Genomic DNA, 17,078 nt, shown 5'->3' with positions numbered 1-17,078 from the left:
AGTACATTTCAAGTAGATAAGGTATTACGTTGAAGAATACACACTTAAATAGGAGGCCAGAGTAAAATTTTAAGCAAATTATTTTAATATATTGATTGATGATTGATTAATCAATACATGTCAAGTCAGTCTTATCAATACATGTCAAGTCAATCTTGAGCTTAAATTGTAACCTAATGTTAAACATCATCAGACTCCTCACTCTCTACCCTTTTTGCAGGATTTAACAGAAGAACAGAAGTAAATTTGAAGGTTTTGTAAACATAACTCCTCAGACTCCTCACCCTCTCTCTACTTCTCCTCTTTGCAGCCAATGTGACACTGGCTCTGTTCATGGTCACGAACGGCTTCCAGCTTCATTGATTTACTACCGATGACAAACGTGTTGTTTCTATTTTTCTTTTTGGCATACTTGCGGCACACGGAACAACTCATCACTACAGCCCCAGCATCATACTGTAGCCAGTCTCTTGAAACACCGCTATCCCCAAACTTCCACTCCTCTCGAAACTTTCTTTTGTTAGGTGGTCCCGCTCTCGCTGCCACTTCATCCTTTTCGTCGGAGAAAGCCGCGGTGGGTTTTCTTTTTAGCGGCCGGCTTACTCCCTCGATATGGTTCCACATTGTAAGCCATTTAACGTTATATCAAGCTAACGTTAGCTATAGCAGGTGGACCGGCGTAACCTTAGCTGCCTGCAGTGCAAGCAGGCGCTGCAGAATGCAGATAGCCACGGCCAGTCAGGACAGAAGAGTAGCGGATGTAACGTCGGCCAAAACAAGCCAAAAATGAGGCCGGAGATGACACGCAAGGAGAGATTGGGGGCTGCAATAAAGGCGACTGTCGTAAGACCAAAACACACCGCAGTTTTAATTATTTTACATGTCACATGGCTGTCCGCCACGTGGCGGACAGCCCTTTTATGTCACTCGCCAAAGCTAAAATATGCCCGCCATTGGCGGGTGGCGGGCTCTAATTTCGGGCCCTGCTCCCAGAGCTGGCATAATCCATATAAAAAAAACATGCTTTACCCAAAATGAAACGTCCAGGTTTTGTGTCGGTCGGTGCCTCCAAAAACAACCGGCTAACATTACGGTGATAGCCTGGAGCTAACGTTAAATTGCAGGCAGGGTAAGTCCCTCTATAAACCATAATATCTGTGTCATTTCGTTTCACCTTTGATTAAAAAATGCTTCCACCTGATTAAAGAAAACATTATGTGATATTGACTGATGCCCTGTTCGGTCATGTATCGTGGCGGTGCAGTTAGTTAGCTAATCTAGCTCTATTTTTGGAACAAACAGGGGCTTGAGTTGAGCTATATGCAGCTGCTAGACAGAGCCATAACACCCACATTTGCATAAAAACATCAGTCAACAACATCACAGACTTTTCTTTAATCTGGTGGAAGCATTTTCAATAAAAAGTGAAACGACACAGTTAATGGTTTATAGTGGGACTTTCCATGCCTGCCCATTCAATAGAACTCTCCCCAATGCAAAAGTAAAATCGGTGTAGTTGCCAGTAACATGACAGTAAGAAAGACAGATGTACAGTAGTGAGCAAAGATGGATGATTTAATATTCCATAGCTCCTCTGACCTAACAAAATCTAACTGACATCACTATTGTGAACACAAAATAAAGAACACTTGATATAATATGATATGAGTGTTTTTGTAACGTGTATCAATCAATACAAAAAAAGGCTTTAATAGAACTGAAAGCCTATGGCTGCTTAGTCTGCTTAGCCATAGTAAATTTGACTCAGGGTTGCATAAACTACAAAAATGTGAAATTATTATCGCTTATTGGACAGGAGAAGCAGATATAAATCCCCCCCCAAAATCTATAAATCCCCCCTATCTGAATAACATTGGGGGAATTCCCCGGCAGTTTGCAAAGTGAATTTTAGGCCCTGGGTGCATGAGTTGAGTTCCCTCCCCTGATATGTGAAGCGCTTTGAGTGTCTACAAAGGCGCTATAGAATCTATTATTTATTATTATTTGCTGTTGTGAATCATTTCATTTTACTCTCAAAATGCTCGCTGTTGTTGAAGATGCCGATGAAGATACGGAATGTGCAGGAAAATAATTTAGTTCCACAAACCCATCCAGCCTGCTAATCCTGATTCATAAATCATGATCACAATATCAGGCAAAGTAATCAGGATGATGATTTCAGCCGTAATCATGCAGTGCAGGTTGTGGCCATGATGGATCTGTGAGTGGTTGTATTTTCTCTGTTTCGTTCTCTCAGCCATGCAGATCATTTCTAGGTCAGTGGCTGTCAAAGGGCTGGAGTCGCATGCCATTTTTATCCTGCCTCGGCACAAATTGGCTGAAAGCACTTCTTTTTCTCTGGGAGGGGAGAAATGACATTGCAGGGTCCACGATTGAATTACTCTACTTTACCTTATATAACTTGTACTGTCACAATCTGATATTTGTCCTCTCAAAAGGGTCAGTTGATAGGCATATTTGATCTTGTCTGTGTATTTACATAAAACCATTATTTTCATTTGGTTTTATAATAACTCAGGAGGCTGCTTACATTTCTGTATTACTGAATTACAGAACTGCTTAGCATTGTCAGTGTTACAAAAACAGCACATTGTATTACTAGTACTAGAAATGGTAACCAAAAACCTTTTAATAAGCTTTTGTGAGAGATTATTTTTCTCACGCACAGGTACCATAATATTGTCTAATTTTGATAACTAGATAAAATGTTGGATTGACATTTATAAGTTCTAGTTTTATGTCATTACACCATGCATACCTGTATGCGTGCCTCAGAGGGAAATGCACAGACAACAAAATCTTAATTGCACTGATAAGGTGAGTGTGTGATAAGGTGACTGATGAGGTCACTGAGGTGGCTGTAAGGACATCTGTGTGGATGGTTTTTGTTTGTTTTGCCTGTATCTTTTACTAATTGTGAATTCCTTGTCTTGCAGGCAGGTGATAAAGGAGGAAGCCGGCTGCCCTATCCCAGCTTGAAGAGGACCTTGGATAGAACGTGAGAGACGCACACTCACGCAATAGAGGGATTCACCACTACCAAGGGAAAATCAGGATGAAGCTGCCTCGGCACCACTGAGCAATGGAACTGGAATGATATCTTGACCTTTTCTCCTGGAAGTGACAAAGTTAGCGATGAGCGGGGGGATATAATGGCCAAGAACAAGGATGCTCGCCCCCCTATGTTCGCCGTCAGTGTGGTTGGCCTCTCGGGGACGGAGAAGGAGAAAGGAAACTGTGGCGTGGGCAAGTCCTGCCTGTGCAACCGGTATGTGCGTCCCGATGCGGACAGCTACTACATGGAGCACACCTCGGTATTGAGCACGATAGACTTTGGGGGCCGTGTGGTCAACAACGACCACTTCCTGTACTGGGGGGATGTGCTCCACCGGGCCGATGACGGGCTGGATTGTAAAATCCAAATCATCGAACAGACTGAGTTCATCGACGACCAGACGTTCCTCCCGCATCGGAGCACCAACCTCCAGCCGTACACCAAACGGGCAGCGGCAACCAAGCTCCAGTCTGCGGAGAAGCTCATGTACATCTGCACGGACCAGCTGGGTTTAGAGCAGGACTTTGACCAGAAGCAGATGCCCGACGGGAAGCTGAACATCGACGCCTTTGTGCTCTGCGTTGACGTCAGCAAGGGTTGTAACCGGAAGTTTGACGACCAGATGAAGTTTGTCAACAGCCTGTACTCTCAGATCATCAAGTCCAAAAGGCCCATCGTCGTTGCTGCCACCAAATGTGACGAGTGTGTGGACCAGCACCTGAGGGACCTGCAGGCCTTCATCGCCAGCAAGAAGAACGTGCAAGTGATCGAGACGTCAGCGCGCTACAACGTCAACGTGGAGGTCTGCTTCAACGTGCTGATCCAACAGCTGGACAAAACACGGGGGAAGCCCAAAACCGTGCCATACCTGGAAGCCTACAAGGTCCAACGGCAGCTGGTTGCCTCTGTAACGGACAGATTTGAGAAGCTGATCGTGCAAACGGTCAGGGATTACCACACCACATGGAAAGCCGTGATCAATGCTCTGAAGGGCCAACCGGATTACGACGAGTTCATCACCTTGGAGGGCTCGAGGAAGGCCCGCAACACGTTCAACAAGCACATTGCACAGCTGAAACAGGAGCACATCAAGAGGAGGAGGGAGGAGTACCTGACTACGCTGCCCAAAACCCTTAACAACCTCCTCAACAACCTGGAGGAGATCGAGCACCTCACCTGGCCCGAGGCGCAGGGTCTGATACGGAGCCGGCCTGAATTCCAGTACTGGTTTGTGGTTCTGGAACACACGCCGTGGGACGAGTCGGACCACATCGACAATAACGACCGCAGGGTGCCCTTTGACCTCCTGGATACGCACGAGGCCGAGAGGATTTACCAGAACCATGTCAAGCACCTGTTCTCAGAGAAGAGGAGGGTGGAGATGAAGGACAGGTTTAAGAAGACGCTGGACAGGGTTCATTTTATCAGTCCAGGGCAGCCGTGGGAGGAAGTCATGTGCTTTGTCATGGAGGACGAGGCCTACAAGTACATCACAGAATCAGATAGAAGGGATGTTTACAGCAGGCACCAGCAGGAAATAGTTGAAAGGGCCAAAGAGGAGTTTCAGGAAATGCTTTTTGAGCATGCAGAGCTATTCTATGACTTAGATCTGAACGCCACCCCCAGCTGCGACAAGATGAGTGAAATCCACAGCGTGCTGAATGAGGAGCCTAGATACAGAGCGCTGCAGAAACTTGCCCCAGATAGAGAGTCGCTCCTCCTCAAACACATTGGTTTTGTTTACCATCCCACTAAGGAGACATGCTTGAGCGGGCAGAGCTGTGTGGATCTGAAAGTGGAGCAGGTTTTAGCCAACAGGCTGGTGCAGCTTGACCACGGGCGCTCGAATCTCTACTACAACAGTGCCAACGTGGATAAGATCAACCTCTGCCTCCTGGGCAGGGAGGGCCTTGCACAGGAGCTGGCCAACGAGATCCGAGCTCAGTCCACGGACGACGAGTACACCGTGGACGGGAAAATCTACGAGCTGGAACTTCTCCCTGTGGATGTCAACTCCACACTGCTCTTCAGCCACACATGGGTCTCCACTTTCAAGCCGCACGGCTGCTTCTGCGTGTTCAACTCCATAGAGTCTCTCAACTGCATCGGAGATTGTATAGGCAGGATCCGAGCGGAGATAGCACAGAACAGGAGGGATAGGTTTTCTCAATCACTGCCTTTCATCCTCATCCTTGCCAATCAAGCGTTGGACAGCGTTTGTAAAAACATGCCCATCCTGAGGCACCAGGGCCAGCAGCTGGCCAACAAGCTGCAGTGCACCTTTGTGGACATCCCCTCGCGAGCCTTTCCACGTAAATTCAACGAGTTCCAAATCAAGCAGGCTCTGAGAGCGGTGCTGGAGGGGCTGAAGCACAACTTTGACGTCCTGAGCCCTCTGCCCTCTATCAAAGACATGTCGGAGACGGACCTCCGGATCGTCATGTGCGCCATGTGCTGGGACCCCTTCAGTGTGGACCTCATCCTCTCGCCATTCCTGGACTCACAGTGCTGCAGCGCCGGCCAGACGGGCCAGAGCAACACCCTGATCCTCGATAAGATGATCGGGGACAGCAGGCGGAGGATCCAGGTCACCGTGCTCTCCTACCACTCCTCCATCGGCATCCGCAAAGACGAGCTGGTGCACGGCTACATTCTGGTCTACTCGGCCAAACGCAAGGCCTCCATGGCCACCCTGCGGGCCTTCTTGGCTGAGGTCCAGGACGTGATCCCTGTCCAGATGGTGGCGATCACAGACAGTCAGGCGGACTTCTTCGAGAATGACGCCATCAAGGAGCTGATGACTGAGGGGGAGCACATCGCCACGGAGATCGCCGCCAAATTCACGGCGCTCTACTCGCTGTCGCAGTACCACCGGCAGACGGAGGTGTTCACGCCCTTCTTCAACGAGGTGTTGGAGAAGAAGCAGAGCATCGAGAGCTCCTTCCTGTACGACAGCTCGTCACACGACTGCACAACCGGCGCCAGCGAGGACGTCTTCCCCTCCCCGCCCCACAGCCATTCCCCTGCCTACAACCCATACTACCCGGACTCTGAGGATGACACGGAGGCCCCCCCTCCTTACAGTCCCATAGGTGACGACGTGCAGCTTCTGCCCACGCCCAGCGAGCGGGCCAAGTACCGTATCGACCTGGAGGGGAATGAGTACCCGGTTCACAGCACGCCCGTCGGAGAGCACGAGCGCAACCACAAAGTGCCTCCGCCTGTCCGGCCCAAACCAGTGCTCCCCAAGCCCAACGTCAAAAAGCTAGACCCCAACCTGCTCAAAACCATTGAGGCCGGCATGCGGAGCAACCGCAGGTCGCCGCGCGGCACCATGGGGCACGCCGACGACCTGGAATCCTCCGATAACTACGCAGACCCAGTGGACACGCTGCTACGCTCCAAGGGCTTCAACGATGACATATACGCTGTGCCCGACGACGCGCACAGCCGCATGCTCAAAATGAGAAACTCCTTCGGCGGGTTACATGTCCCCCAGGTAGGGATGCACATTTTTTATCAATTTCCTTAATCGATTAATTGGTCATGTTAATGATCAATTAATCATTATCTTTAAAACAGCTTTTGACATACAAAATTGAAAATACAAATGCATTTTTAACACCTGTCTTTAGGCCTACTCAACAAGTTAATCAACTAACCAAACTTCCTTCATTAGCTGTCATTGTGCTTGTAGATTTAGTTCAACATTGTATCCTGTTTACAATGAACACTGTTGCCTTTTTGGTGCTAATTCTCCCACACTGGACTTTTTGCCTGCTTGCTTGGCTTTCTTCTTCCTCTATATACCTTGTGAAAGTTTCTGTAAATTTCGCCCCTGTTGTTAAATCATTTCAGCAAAAAACGAGAAAATAGCAAATAAGCCTACATTGTCAATTAATCGGTTAACATAATGTTTGATCAATCAAATTCTTAAGGGCGATTAATGGATTATCGATTAATCATTAACATCCCTACCCCCAGGGAGTCGGAGGAGGAGAGGAGAAGAACGGATTTGAGCGGAAATGTCAGGCGGGACGGCGACCGTCGAAATACAAACACCGCTCTAAAATCCTCTTCAGCAAGACCTACCAGCACAGACGCTTCCAGTCGGACAGCGACGGCGAGGATTCGGGCCCCCACACGCACAAGAAGAAAAAGGGGCGGGCCCACAGAGGCAGCGAGGAGGACCCCCTGCTGTCCCCTGCTGACCCCTGGAAGGGCGGGATAGACAACCCAGCCGTGACCTCTGACCCCGAGCAGGACGATAAGACCAGGAAGAAGAAGAAGGCCCCCAAGACGCCAAAGGAGAAGAAGGTGAGTCTTGTGTCAATAGAGTACCGTAGGGATGACATCTTTTTGTAGGCTTACCCAGAAGTCCCTGCGCTGCTGGTTTGTAGGCGGAAAATACAGTGGGATTTTTGTATGGGAATTTTGGTTAAATGCATGAAGTAAGATCTGTGGTTAACAAAAGTTTATGAAACAGCAATGTTTGTATTCAGCAAGATAAACTTCATAATGAAGGACCACTTTTATCACTTTTGAAGCGTAAATGCATTTTTTTTAATGTGATTTTCTGAAAATGCTTGACTTGTACTCGAGCTCAAAAACTTAGTTGAGGCTTGATTTGGACTTGCAAAAAAAAGGACTGATTCTGTTTGACAGAATGTTAAAATACATAATCATGGTTGTAAATATAAATGTGACATTTAAAGAGAGTCAGGTCAGCTTTATTTATGAGCTGCTTTTAACAAACAGGTTAGTCCAGGGGTGGGCAACTATTTTTCATGGGGGGCCACATGAGAAACCCAGATTGTTGCAGGGGGCCAAACAAATATTGTCATGCCGTAACCCATGGATGGGCAACTTTGATGATAGAGAGGGCCACAAAAAATTGTCCTCGCTAGTCGCTACCAGATTTTGCTGAGGGCTGAACGGCGCCAGCGCGAAAAATTTGGGGCATTTGAAGCCAGGTTTAGAGGAATAACTAATTTTAAATTAACAATTGTGATGTCATTATTCAGTCTTAACCACCAATATTTGATCCTTTTCCTCACTCACTCCTATGTCACCACCCTTCAGGGCTTTTTTCACCACCTGCCAATTCATAGCTTTCAAGGGGCGTTACGTAAGTACAAGGAACGCCCCTTCTGGCGGTCAAAACTCAAAACATCAATGGCGCTGAACACTCCAGACGCAGCTGCAGCAAAAAGCGGTCTTTTTTCCACCAGTTTCCAGTCAGGAATATTTAGACCATCTATCAAGCGTTGAAAAAGAACGATATCTAAACAAACTACACGTTTTGGGAACTTCAAACAAACCGAACTATCGTTAACGTTACTGTCCAACACATGGCAGTTCGGAGAAATTGTTTCACAACAAGAGACTGCGTGCGGAGTGCGGACTCGTTTTTATAATGTTGTGGAGCCCAGCCCTCGTCGCGTGTGAAGAGAGAGGGAGAACGGGTGAGACAGAAGCAAACTATTTTTTGCAGATCTCAAAAGCAGGTAAACCACTGTGGGATTAGTGAGACTATTGCTAAAAAGTGATGCCTGGGCTGTCGTCCGCTCAAACAGTACTTCACGGGGCGGCTGCGTGTCAATTGACGTGTCCTTATTATGCAAAGCGTGCAGCTCTAAAACAAACAGCGTGAGAAACTAGTCGACTCGGCGGGCAGCAGAATGAACAAGTTTTTTTTTGACCGTCAGGTGGGCGTTCCCGGCAGCACGTAACGCCCCTTGAAAGCTATGAATATGGCTGCTAGATTTTAAAGTTACCAGCCAATTAGAATTTCCACTAGCCGAAATGTTTTTCTTGAAATAAACCAGAATATGAGTGGGTTAATTTAAGCATAAGTATCAGTAAGTGGCCCGGGATTCTCAAAGCCTGTGTTGAGCAAGCGCGTCATTTTGTGTAGGGTCCGTAGGGTCCGGACCCTACCAACATTTCAGGGTGTCCAATTGTCCCAACCAACTTTTAAGCAACCTTATTTGCATTATCTTTGGAGTGCAGTTATATAGGTCATTTAGATTGTCTTCCCATATTTTGCAAGGATAGAATTGACCCGACCATTATTGAGTGAAATTAGTTTGCAATATGTTCAAAGTTACATTTACCGTAAATTCCGGACTATAAGCCGCGGCTTTTTTCCCGTTTTTTGGCCTTTTTTGCCCCCTGCGGCTTATATAACGGTGCGTCTTATCTATGGATTTTTTCCAAAAAAAAAAAAAAATCTCTCTTTTTTAGCACTCTTTCTAACTATAAATCCACTTCTGTTTTAATTTCCTCTCTTGCCCTCTTTTAACAACATAACATAACATAACATAACACAACACAGGTAAGCAGAAAGAAAAAGACGAAGCAATCACGCCATGAATGAGGAAATGACTCACCTGCTGGAGGCTGGAGATACACCGCTTGGGCTAAACTTTTACTCCGTGAAACACTATCGATTAAGTCCGACATCGCTCAGAGGTTTTGAGCAGCTTGAAAACAAGTTTGAAAACGTGCAGAAGTCCATCCACTCACTCACTAAAGAAACTAAGGCAACCGTGAACAGAGTTTATAATGCGGAAAAGCGCATCCGCGCACTGGAGGACAAAAACAACACAGTGAGTCCGAAAATGGATAAAATGCAAAATCGAAACCCTGCACACGCAGGTTGATGACTTAATCAGCAGGAGTAAAAGAAATAACATTCGCCTGATCAATGTAAAAGAGGGAGCTGAGATTGGTGACATGGACGCTTTCGTGGCAAAATCCTGTGTTACATCCTGGACCTGAAGGAAGGCGAGAAACCACCAGAGGTGGACAGGGCACACCGGGCGCCTCGGCCACGTCCAGACCCCGGCCTGCCACCGAGGGCCATCTTCATCTGCCTACTCCGCTGGCCCGACCGTCAACTCATCCTCCAGGCTGCGGGGAAGAAGCCCCTCACCTGGGAGGGTACGCGCTTTTTCGTCCGGCAGGACCTCTCCGCGTTGGTGCAACAGAAACGCGCAACATACAACAGCATCATCGAGTCAATGGATATCGCTTTGGCGTACTGTACCCAGCGAGACTCGTCATAACCATTGATGGACAGCGGCGGAACAAGAGCTCAAAGTGAAACTGCCGAATATCTTTTGAGTTGGACTGGTCAATAGTACTGTGAGTAACTAAAATAAAAAAATAAAAAACGGAATTCTCTCTTCTTTAGCACTCTTTCTAACTATAAATCCACTTCTGTTTTAATTTCCTCTCTTGCCCTCTTTTCACCACACCGCGGACACTGTGTGCACTGTAAAAAAAACAAAAAATACCACAATGTGTGATTTTGTCTGGGGATTAGTGACCTGACTTTTGTTTTGTTGAAATGTTAATAAATGGGAGCTTCCCCAAACAGCCATCTCTTTCCCGACAATCCCCTCTGTGCACGAAGCCTTACCCGCGGCTTATAGACCGGTGCGGCTTATAGAAGAAAAAAATAGTCACCTTTGAAGGTGCGGCTTATAGACCGGTGCGTCTTATAGTCCGGAATTTACGGTACACCTGTTTTTCACAACTGAATGGGCCAGTCCAAAAACCCCCATTTGATTGGCTCATTTGGCTGATGACCAAACAAACGCCCACCCACACACATGGCTCTGACACACTACTAACACACCGACATGCCGCCGCCTCCTCCTCCTCCTCCCACTCGGAAAAAGAGGGGTCGGTCCCCCTGCAGCAACTGTAAGTAACTCGTTAGGTAAGGGTAGCAAAACGAGACGTCATTGTTGTAATTTTATTACTGAAAGTCTGACGCGCATCACGCGTCGCATTTGTGCCCCAGGCTGTCAAACTGTGACAGGCTAGAGGCTGTAGATAGGGACGCTGCAGCCTTTTCTTACGGCCGGGACACACATCTTGCATGTGCGTGGCGTGTGCGTGTTGCGTGGCATCCACACAGGCAGCGTGGCTGCTGCGCGCTGCTGCCTGTCTGCCAACTATCTTCCTATAGAGTTTACCTTTTATTAAATTTGCTATAAACAATACAATGATGATTTTAACTGAAGATCGCTTGGGCTCACTTCAGAATCGAGGCAGTATCATTTGTGTGTGTGTGTGTGTCTGTGTGTGTGTGGTGGGGAGGGGAGGAACGAAGCCACTTGTAGCCTATGTGGTTTTCAGAGGGCAGGAGAACTGCAGCTGTGAGCTCAGCTCATCCTCTCGTCTCAAATCAAAACACAAATCACTGTAATATTACTGGTAAGTGAAAGTTAGTATAAGTCAGTGCACATTCTTTTATGCATGGTGTGTGGGTTTCAGTGGCAATGTTTTCTTTCCAAACCGGCTGTTTGTGAAAGAACATGATTAGATGGCTAAACCTACAGTTTGTGTTTGTTAGTTACAATTATGCTGACAGGACACATAAATATGGATAAAAAAGGTTAAAAGAAACCTAATTTTTTTCATTTAAAATTAGATATTCCTCTAAATATGGCTAAAAAAAAAAAAAGCTCAAATTTCTCCTGCCATCCTCGACCCTACCAACTTTGAGACCAAAACGACGCCCTTGGTGTTGAGGGTCACACAAGAACAAAAATGCACTCTTGAAGCTAAATAAATCCAAAACCAACAAGTTAATTATTTAAATTTCTACTTCAGTGTAGAACAGTCATTTCTTACACATGAGATTACTTTTAGCCTTTTAGTCATAAATATTATTGAAAGATATTCCATATTCCAGACTGAAATGCTATAACAGAAGAGTATTGCCCAGAATGACATGAACATTTGGACACTTATTCAGCAGGTATATTGCATGTTGCGTTCAAGTGCACTTTAATTTTTTTTTTTTTTTTGCAATTCCATCGCGGGCCACACAGGGGGCGCCCGCGGGCCGCATACGGCCCGCAGGCCACATGTTGCCCATGTATGGGTTAGTCCCTAAGAGCTTTGAGGAGCAGTCAAAGGGTGCATTCACACCTATCTCGTTTGGAGCAGTTGTTCCGAAACAGAGAGCATTTTCCCCCTTGGTGCGGTTCGTTTGGGGGAGTGTGAACACAGCAATCGTACTCGGATGCGGGACAAAACAAGCGGACCGAGATCGCCAAGAAAGGGTGGTCTCGGTCCGCTTTAAACAAACTCTGGTGCGGTTCGTTTGTGGTGAGAACGTGAGCCGACCTCGATCCGCCACAACAGCAGTAAACGGTGCGCATTTTTGGATAAACCAGCTGCCGTAGTCAGCTGCGCTGTGCGTAATGGCCTGAAGAACGAACATTTTTATCGTTTAAAAACAACATCTTTCAGATCCTGTTTTGGCGACTTGTGACTTGCATCGATAAACTTTGGGGGATTTTTGGATCATCACATCAGCAGTTTGAACTCAATCAACTTACCTCGGACCATGGGAAGCAACGTTAATGTGTTGAATCTCTACGGATTTTGCCTGTAAATTGTGTGCGGTGTGCTGCTGCGCAGCGGGTGCTGCTGGCTCCCTCTCTCCCTCCTTCTCTCTCCCTCTCTCTCGCTCTCTCTGGTCTCCATTCAATAAATGAAAACAAATCGTGGTAATCAGAGCCAGCCTTCTTTGTGATAAGATTGTCTGGTTCAATCAGACAATCAGACTGATTGCATGTCTTCCTCGAAATGTCCGTTATTATTAAATTATTTATTAATATTTTATTCCTGACAGGACAGGTGTTGATATAGCCTATGTCTCGGCTAATCCTCATCTCCGTGATAGTAGCCTAATAGCAGAATTTGCGAGGGTCTTTGATCTTCTATCTCCAAATTCCCGATAGCATAAATAGGCTAAATAAATACATAGGCTTACATAGGCTACATAGCATACATTAATAAATAACTTTCTCCCTCTCTCTCTCTCTCCCGATCCCTCCCTCTTTCTTTCTTTCTTTCTTTCTCTCTCTCTCTCTCTCTCTCTCTCCTCGCACGGCGGACGCCCGACATAGCCTAAAATGTAGGTCTAACAAAACGCATTTTTATAATCATATAGGAAAATCTCTGGGAATTATTTTGTCCATCCCGAGAGGCTATTAGCCTATCAGAGTGTCTGCTGGCCAATCCAGGAAGTTTGACAATACTATTTGGACCGTTTCATTTGTGGCTGTGTGAACACAAACGAACCAAGGCCCAAATGCAACAATTGTATCAATTAAGTACGGTACCTGAATCGGAACAAAGCAAACTACCTACAGGTGTGAATACACCCAAAGAAACAAACAGGGCTACTGGGCCAAAGCTGCCTCACTGTGTGGGAGAGTCAATGAGTGAAAGTGGATTTGTGGGTATGTGTATGCGTATTATAAGCAAACGTGTGTGTGTGTGTGTGTGTGTTATTTTTTAAAGTCTGAGACCCAGGGTGATGATAAACTAATTTGATTGGTGATTGGTCCCAGGCTGAAATGTTTTATGACCCGGCCCGCCTCCCTGCCCCCGACAACCAATAAAAGTGGCTGCTAAAAGGCGGCTGGTTGGTTGGAATTGGTTCTGTTAAAGACAATACATGGCTCTTTCTGTGACTAGAATCATTCACAATAGAGAGCCCCAGGGATGACGTATTTTTGTAGGCTGAATGCGGAAGTCCCGAACTTCCTGGTTCTTCACTGTTTCTGTCTATGGGATTTTTGAATGGGTTTTTGGGGCGATGCTTCAAATAATGTCTGTGGGCAACGCAAGTCTAATCAAACACGAACCAAGGTTCAGCGGGATAATCTTCACACATGAGGACCACTTTTATGAGTTTTGAAGCGTAACTGCAAGCCCTAGAGGTAAAAAGCTTGTGCTAAGCTAATCCAGAACTACACACAGTGTCGCATAGTTTGTAAGAGCAAGAGAACTGTGTGTGATCGAAGGCGCGAGAGAAAGAATTTCCGCGTTCACTCGTGATGACGTATAATATCCGCGTCGACATTGTAGTCTCATTTAGCCGTTTGCTAGCTAGCCACCCTTTTAACGGCACATAAAAGCTTCAAAACTCATAAAAGTGGTCTTCATGTGTGAAGATGATGTTACTAAACACTGGTTCGCGTTTGATTAAGCCAGTGTTGCCCAGAGAGATTATTAGAAGCATCGCGCCAAAAACCCATTCAAAACTCCCATAGGCGAAAACTGTGAAGAACCAGGGCTGTTAGCATCGATGATTTCCGGACTCGTTCCTGGGGCTCTCTATGGCTCTCACAGGTGTATAGTGCGTGCGGAGGACACACACACACACACACACACACACACACACACACACACACACACACACACACACACACACACACACACACACACACACACACACACACACACACAATCACTGAATAGCTAAACATCAGCAAGTCACATAGAGTTCAGGAGCACAATAATCATGATTATGTGTCAATATCGTGTAGCCCACCCACAATCAAACTTTTAACGCACACACACACGTGCGCACGTGCACACACACACACACACACACACACACACACACACACACATGATCAGATAGGCGTGTGCAAATGAGCGTTGTTGCAGCCTTGGGCGCTGACTGCACTGTGCTGCACTGGATGAATGTGGTGCTTTGTGTGAACATGGAGACTGTGATCATCAGAGAGCAGAGCGACAAGAAGTGACGCAGCAACCACACGCTACAAAATAGAAGGTGTTTAGCTGCCGCCGCCTCGGCCAATTAGACCAGCCTGAACTGCGGTCGGCATGACAACACTTTGAAGAGCCGAGAGGACTGTGGGAAATCAAAGCCCACCTCGGCGGCACCTCGCTTGCCTGCCCGCTCCTCTCGCCTCACTTCTGAATGACGGCTTTGTCTGTTGTCTTTCTTCTCATCATCTCCTCTCTCTCTAACTTTCTCTGTGATCTGTGCCTCGCTCGCTCGCTCGCCCTCCTCTCTTCTTTTTCCTCACGCTCTGATGTTCTACCTCGACTTCTCACCCTCTGTCCTCACATCTCTCTCTCGTCTTTCTATTCCCTCTCTCCAGGGTTCCCACGGGTCCTTGAAATTGCGGATCGATTTGGGTTTTTCAATGGCCGATGCCGATATTTAGAGAGCAGGGCAGCCGATGGCCGATATATAATGCCGATATCATGTTGTTGTTTTTTGCATCTGATAAAGTCAATTTAAATCAATTTAATAATAACAAATGAGACACAAAATTGATTAATTTGACAGGGTTCGTACAGTCATGAAAAACTGAAATTTAAACTAGGGATGCACGATATATCGGCAATCATATCGGTATCGGCCAGTATCGGCCGATTTTTTAACATATCGGTCATATCGGTATCGGTCAGATGTTGCAATGTTAATATCGGTTATCATTATCAGCCAAATTCTTCACATTGATATGAAATAATGCAGTAAATCTATGATTTATGGGCTTTTCCAAAGGCTTTGCAAATAAAGAAATGCATAACTTTTTCAAATTCAGTGTTAACATGTGTTTTTCAGTATGTACAAAATGTGATGATCATAAAAATGTGGTTTTATACAGATCATATCGACATCGGTAAATATCGGTTATCGGCCATAACAGCAATGTTAATATCGGTTATCGGCATCGGCCAAAATTTTCATATCGGTGCATCCCTAATTTAAACCATTTTAAAAGCGGGCAGGAAGGAACAGGTTGGTCAAGTGAAAGTGGATCCCTTGATTTAGAGTCAACCGCAAAGCATTTAAGTGACCTGAATTCCTGCAAAAGAGTGAAAGTGAGTGATTAAAATTCATAAACAACTGACCTCAGGCTCATTTAAAGATGCAATGTAACCTTTAGCATTATCATTATATTATTAGCATTAAAATGTCTGAAAACGAGTAGACCTATGTTATATATATTCTTTAGTTATGCACTTACATTATCCCAAATGTTTTCAAAAGTGCTCAAAATCCATAATTATGGATGGCGATAGCCAGGCCGGAGGCATTATGGATCCGGGTTGTCCGTATGTCCGTCCGTCCGTCCGATGTGCGTTAACGCGATATCCGAGGAACGCCTTGACGGAATTTCATCAAATTTGCCTTAAACCCACTTAGACTCAAGGATGATCTGATTAGATTTGGGTGGTCAAAGGTCAAGGTCACTGTGACCTCTCGAACACCATTTTCAAGCTTGTTAACGCGATATCTCAGGAATGCCTTGGCGGAATTTTATCAAATTTGCCTCAAGGATGAACTGATTAGATTTTGGTGGTCAAGGTCACTGTGACCTCTCAACACCATTTTCAAGCTTGTTAACGCGATATCTCAGCAATGCCTTGATGGAATTTAATCAAATTTGCCTCAAACATCGACTTGGACTCAAGGATGAACTGATTAGATTTTGATGGTTAAAGGTCAAAGTTCAAGGTCACTGTGACCTCACATACCCAATTTCCAAGCTCTGTAAAGGAACATCTCAGGAGTGCCTTGACGGAATTTCTTCCAATTTGCCTCAAATGGCGATTTGGACTCAAGAATGAACTAATGGCGGAGGCATAAATCCGCAGTGCGGTCGTTCTAGTTTTATTATACTATATCAATACACGGATTGTTTGAGCGACTCGCTTTTTGTCGATGATGTCACCACAGAGCGCCAGCTGTCACTTGGATTCTCCGGGCAATTCTAGACTATTTTCTTACTTTTTCAAATCACATCACTGCCAGTTTTTAGATATTGGTCGTTTTTAACTATATCTTTTGACTGGATGAATGATTTTAGTCATTGGAGTTCTGGATCTTATTAGTTAACCTTAGTTACGTTAGAGAAAGAGAGTAAACGGCTCACCTTACGGACGTCCTGTATCCACTGAACTCCATTGGAAAGAAATGGTGAGTTTTAACAAACTGTTCATTTGGTGTTTTTTGCACGTTTTAATTACAGAGTCCATTTGTTTTGGAGAGGAGGGACTCTAGTATAATCCGGCATGCGGTAGAAGCCATGTGAACGATGAACACGGATGAAGCCAAAGCTTTAAAACAAACTGAGCACAATAGAAACAAGTCGAGCTAATGTTAGCAAACAGCGCGGCTTGCAGCCGTCCAGCAAATTCCATT

General features: G+C 45.8%; 1 protein-coding gene across 1 annotated transcript in view; it reads left to right on the top strand.

The window, feature by feature from the left end:
• Window positions 1-17,078, top strand: part of arhgap5 (Rho GTPase activating protein 5) — a 133,703-nt gene that overhangs the window by 22,019 nt on the left and 94,606 nt on the right. The window contains exons 2-3 of the mRNA XM_083633855.1: window positions 2,958-6,575; window positions 7,061-7,393. Of these exons, the coding sequence (XP_083489981.1) occupies window positions 3,174-6,575; window positions 7,061-7,393 (3,735 nt within the window). The 5' untranslated portion in view covers window positions 2,958-3,173. The remainder of the gene's footprint in view (window positions 1-2,957; window positions 6,576-7,060; window positions 7,394-17,078) is intronic.

The sequence above is a fragment of the Poromitra crassiceps genome, assembly GCF_964638095.1.
Source record: "Poromitra crassiceps genome assembly, chromosome: 3".
Taxonomy (NCBI): domain Eukaryota; kingdom Metazoa; phylum Chordata; class Actinopteri; order Beryciformes; family Melamphaidae; genus Poromitra; species Poromitra crassiceps.
This window is presented reverse-complemented; position numbering and strand designations above follow the sequence as displayed.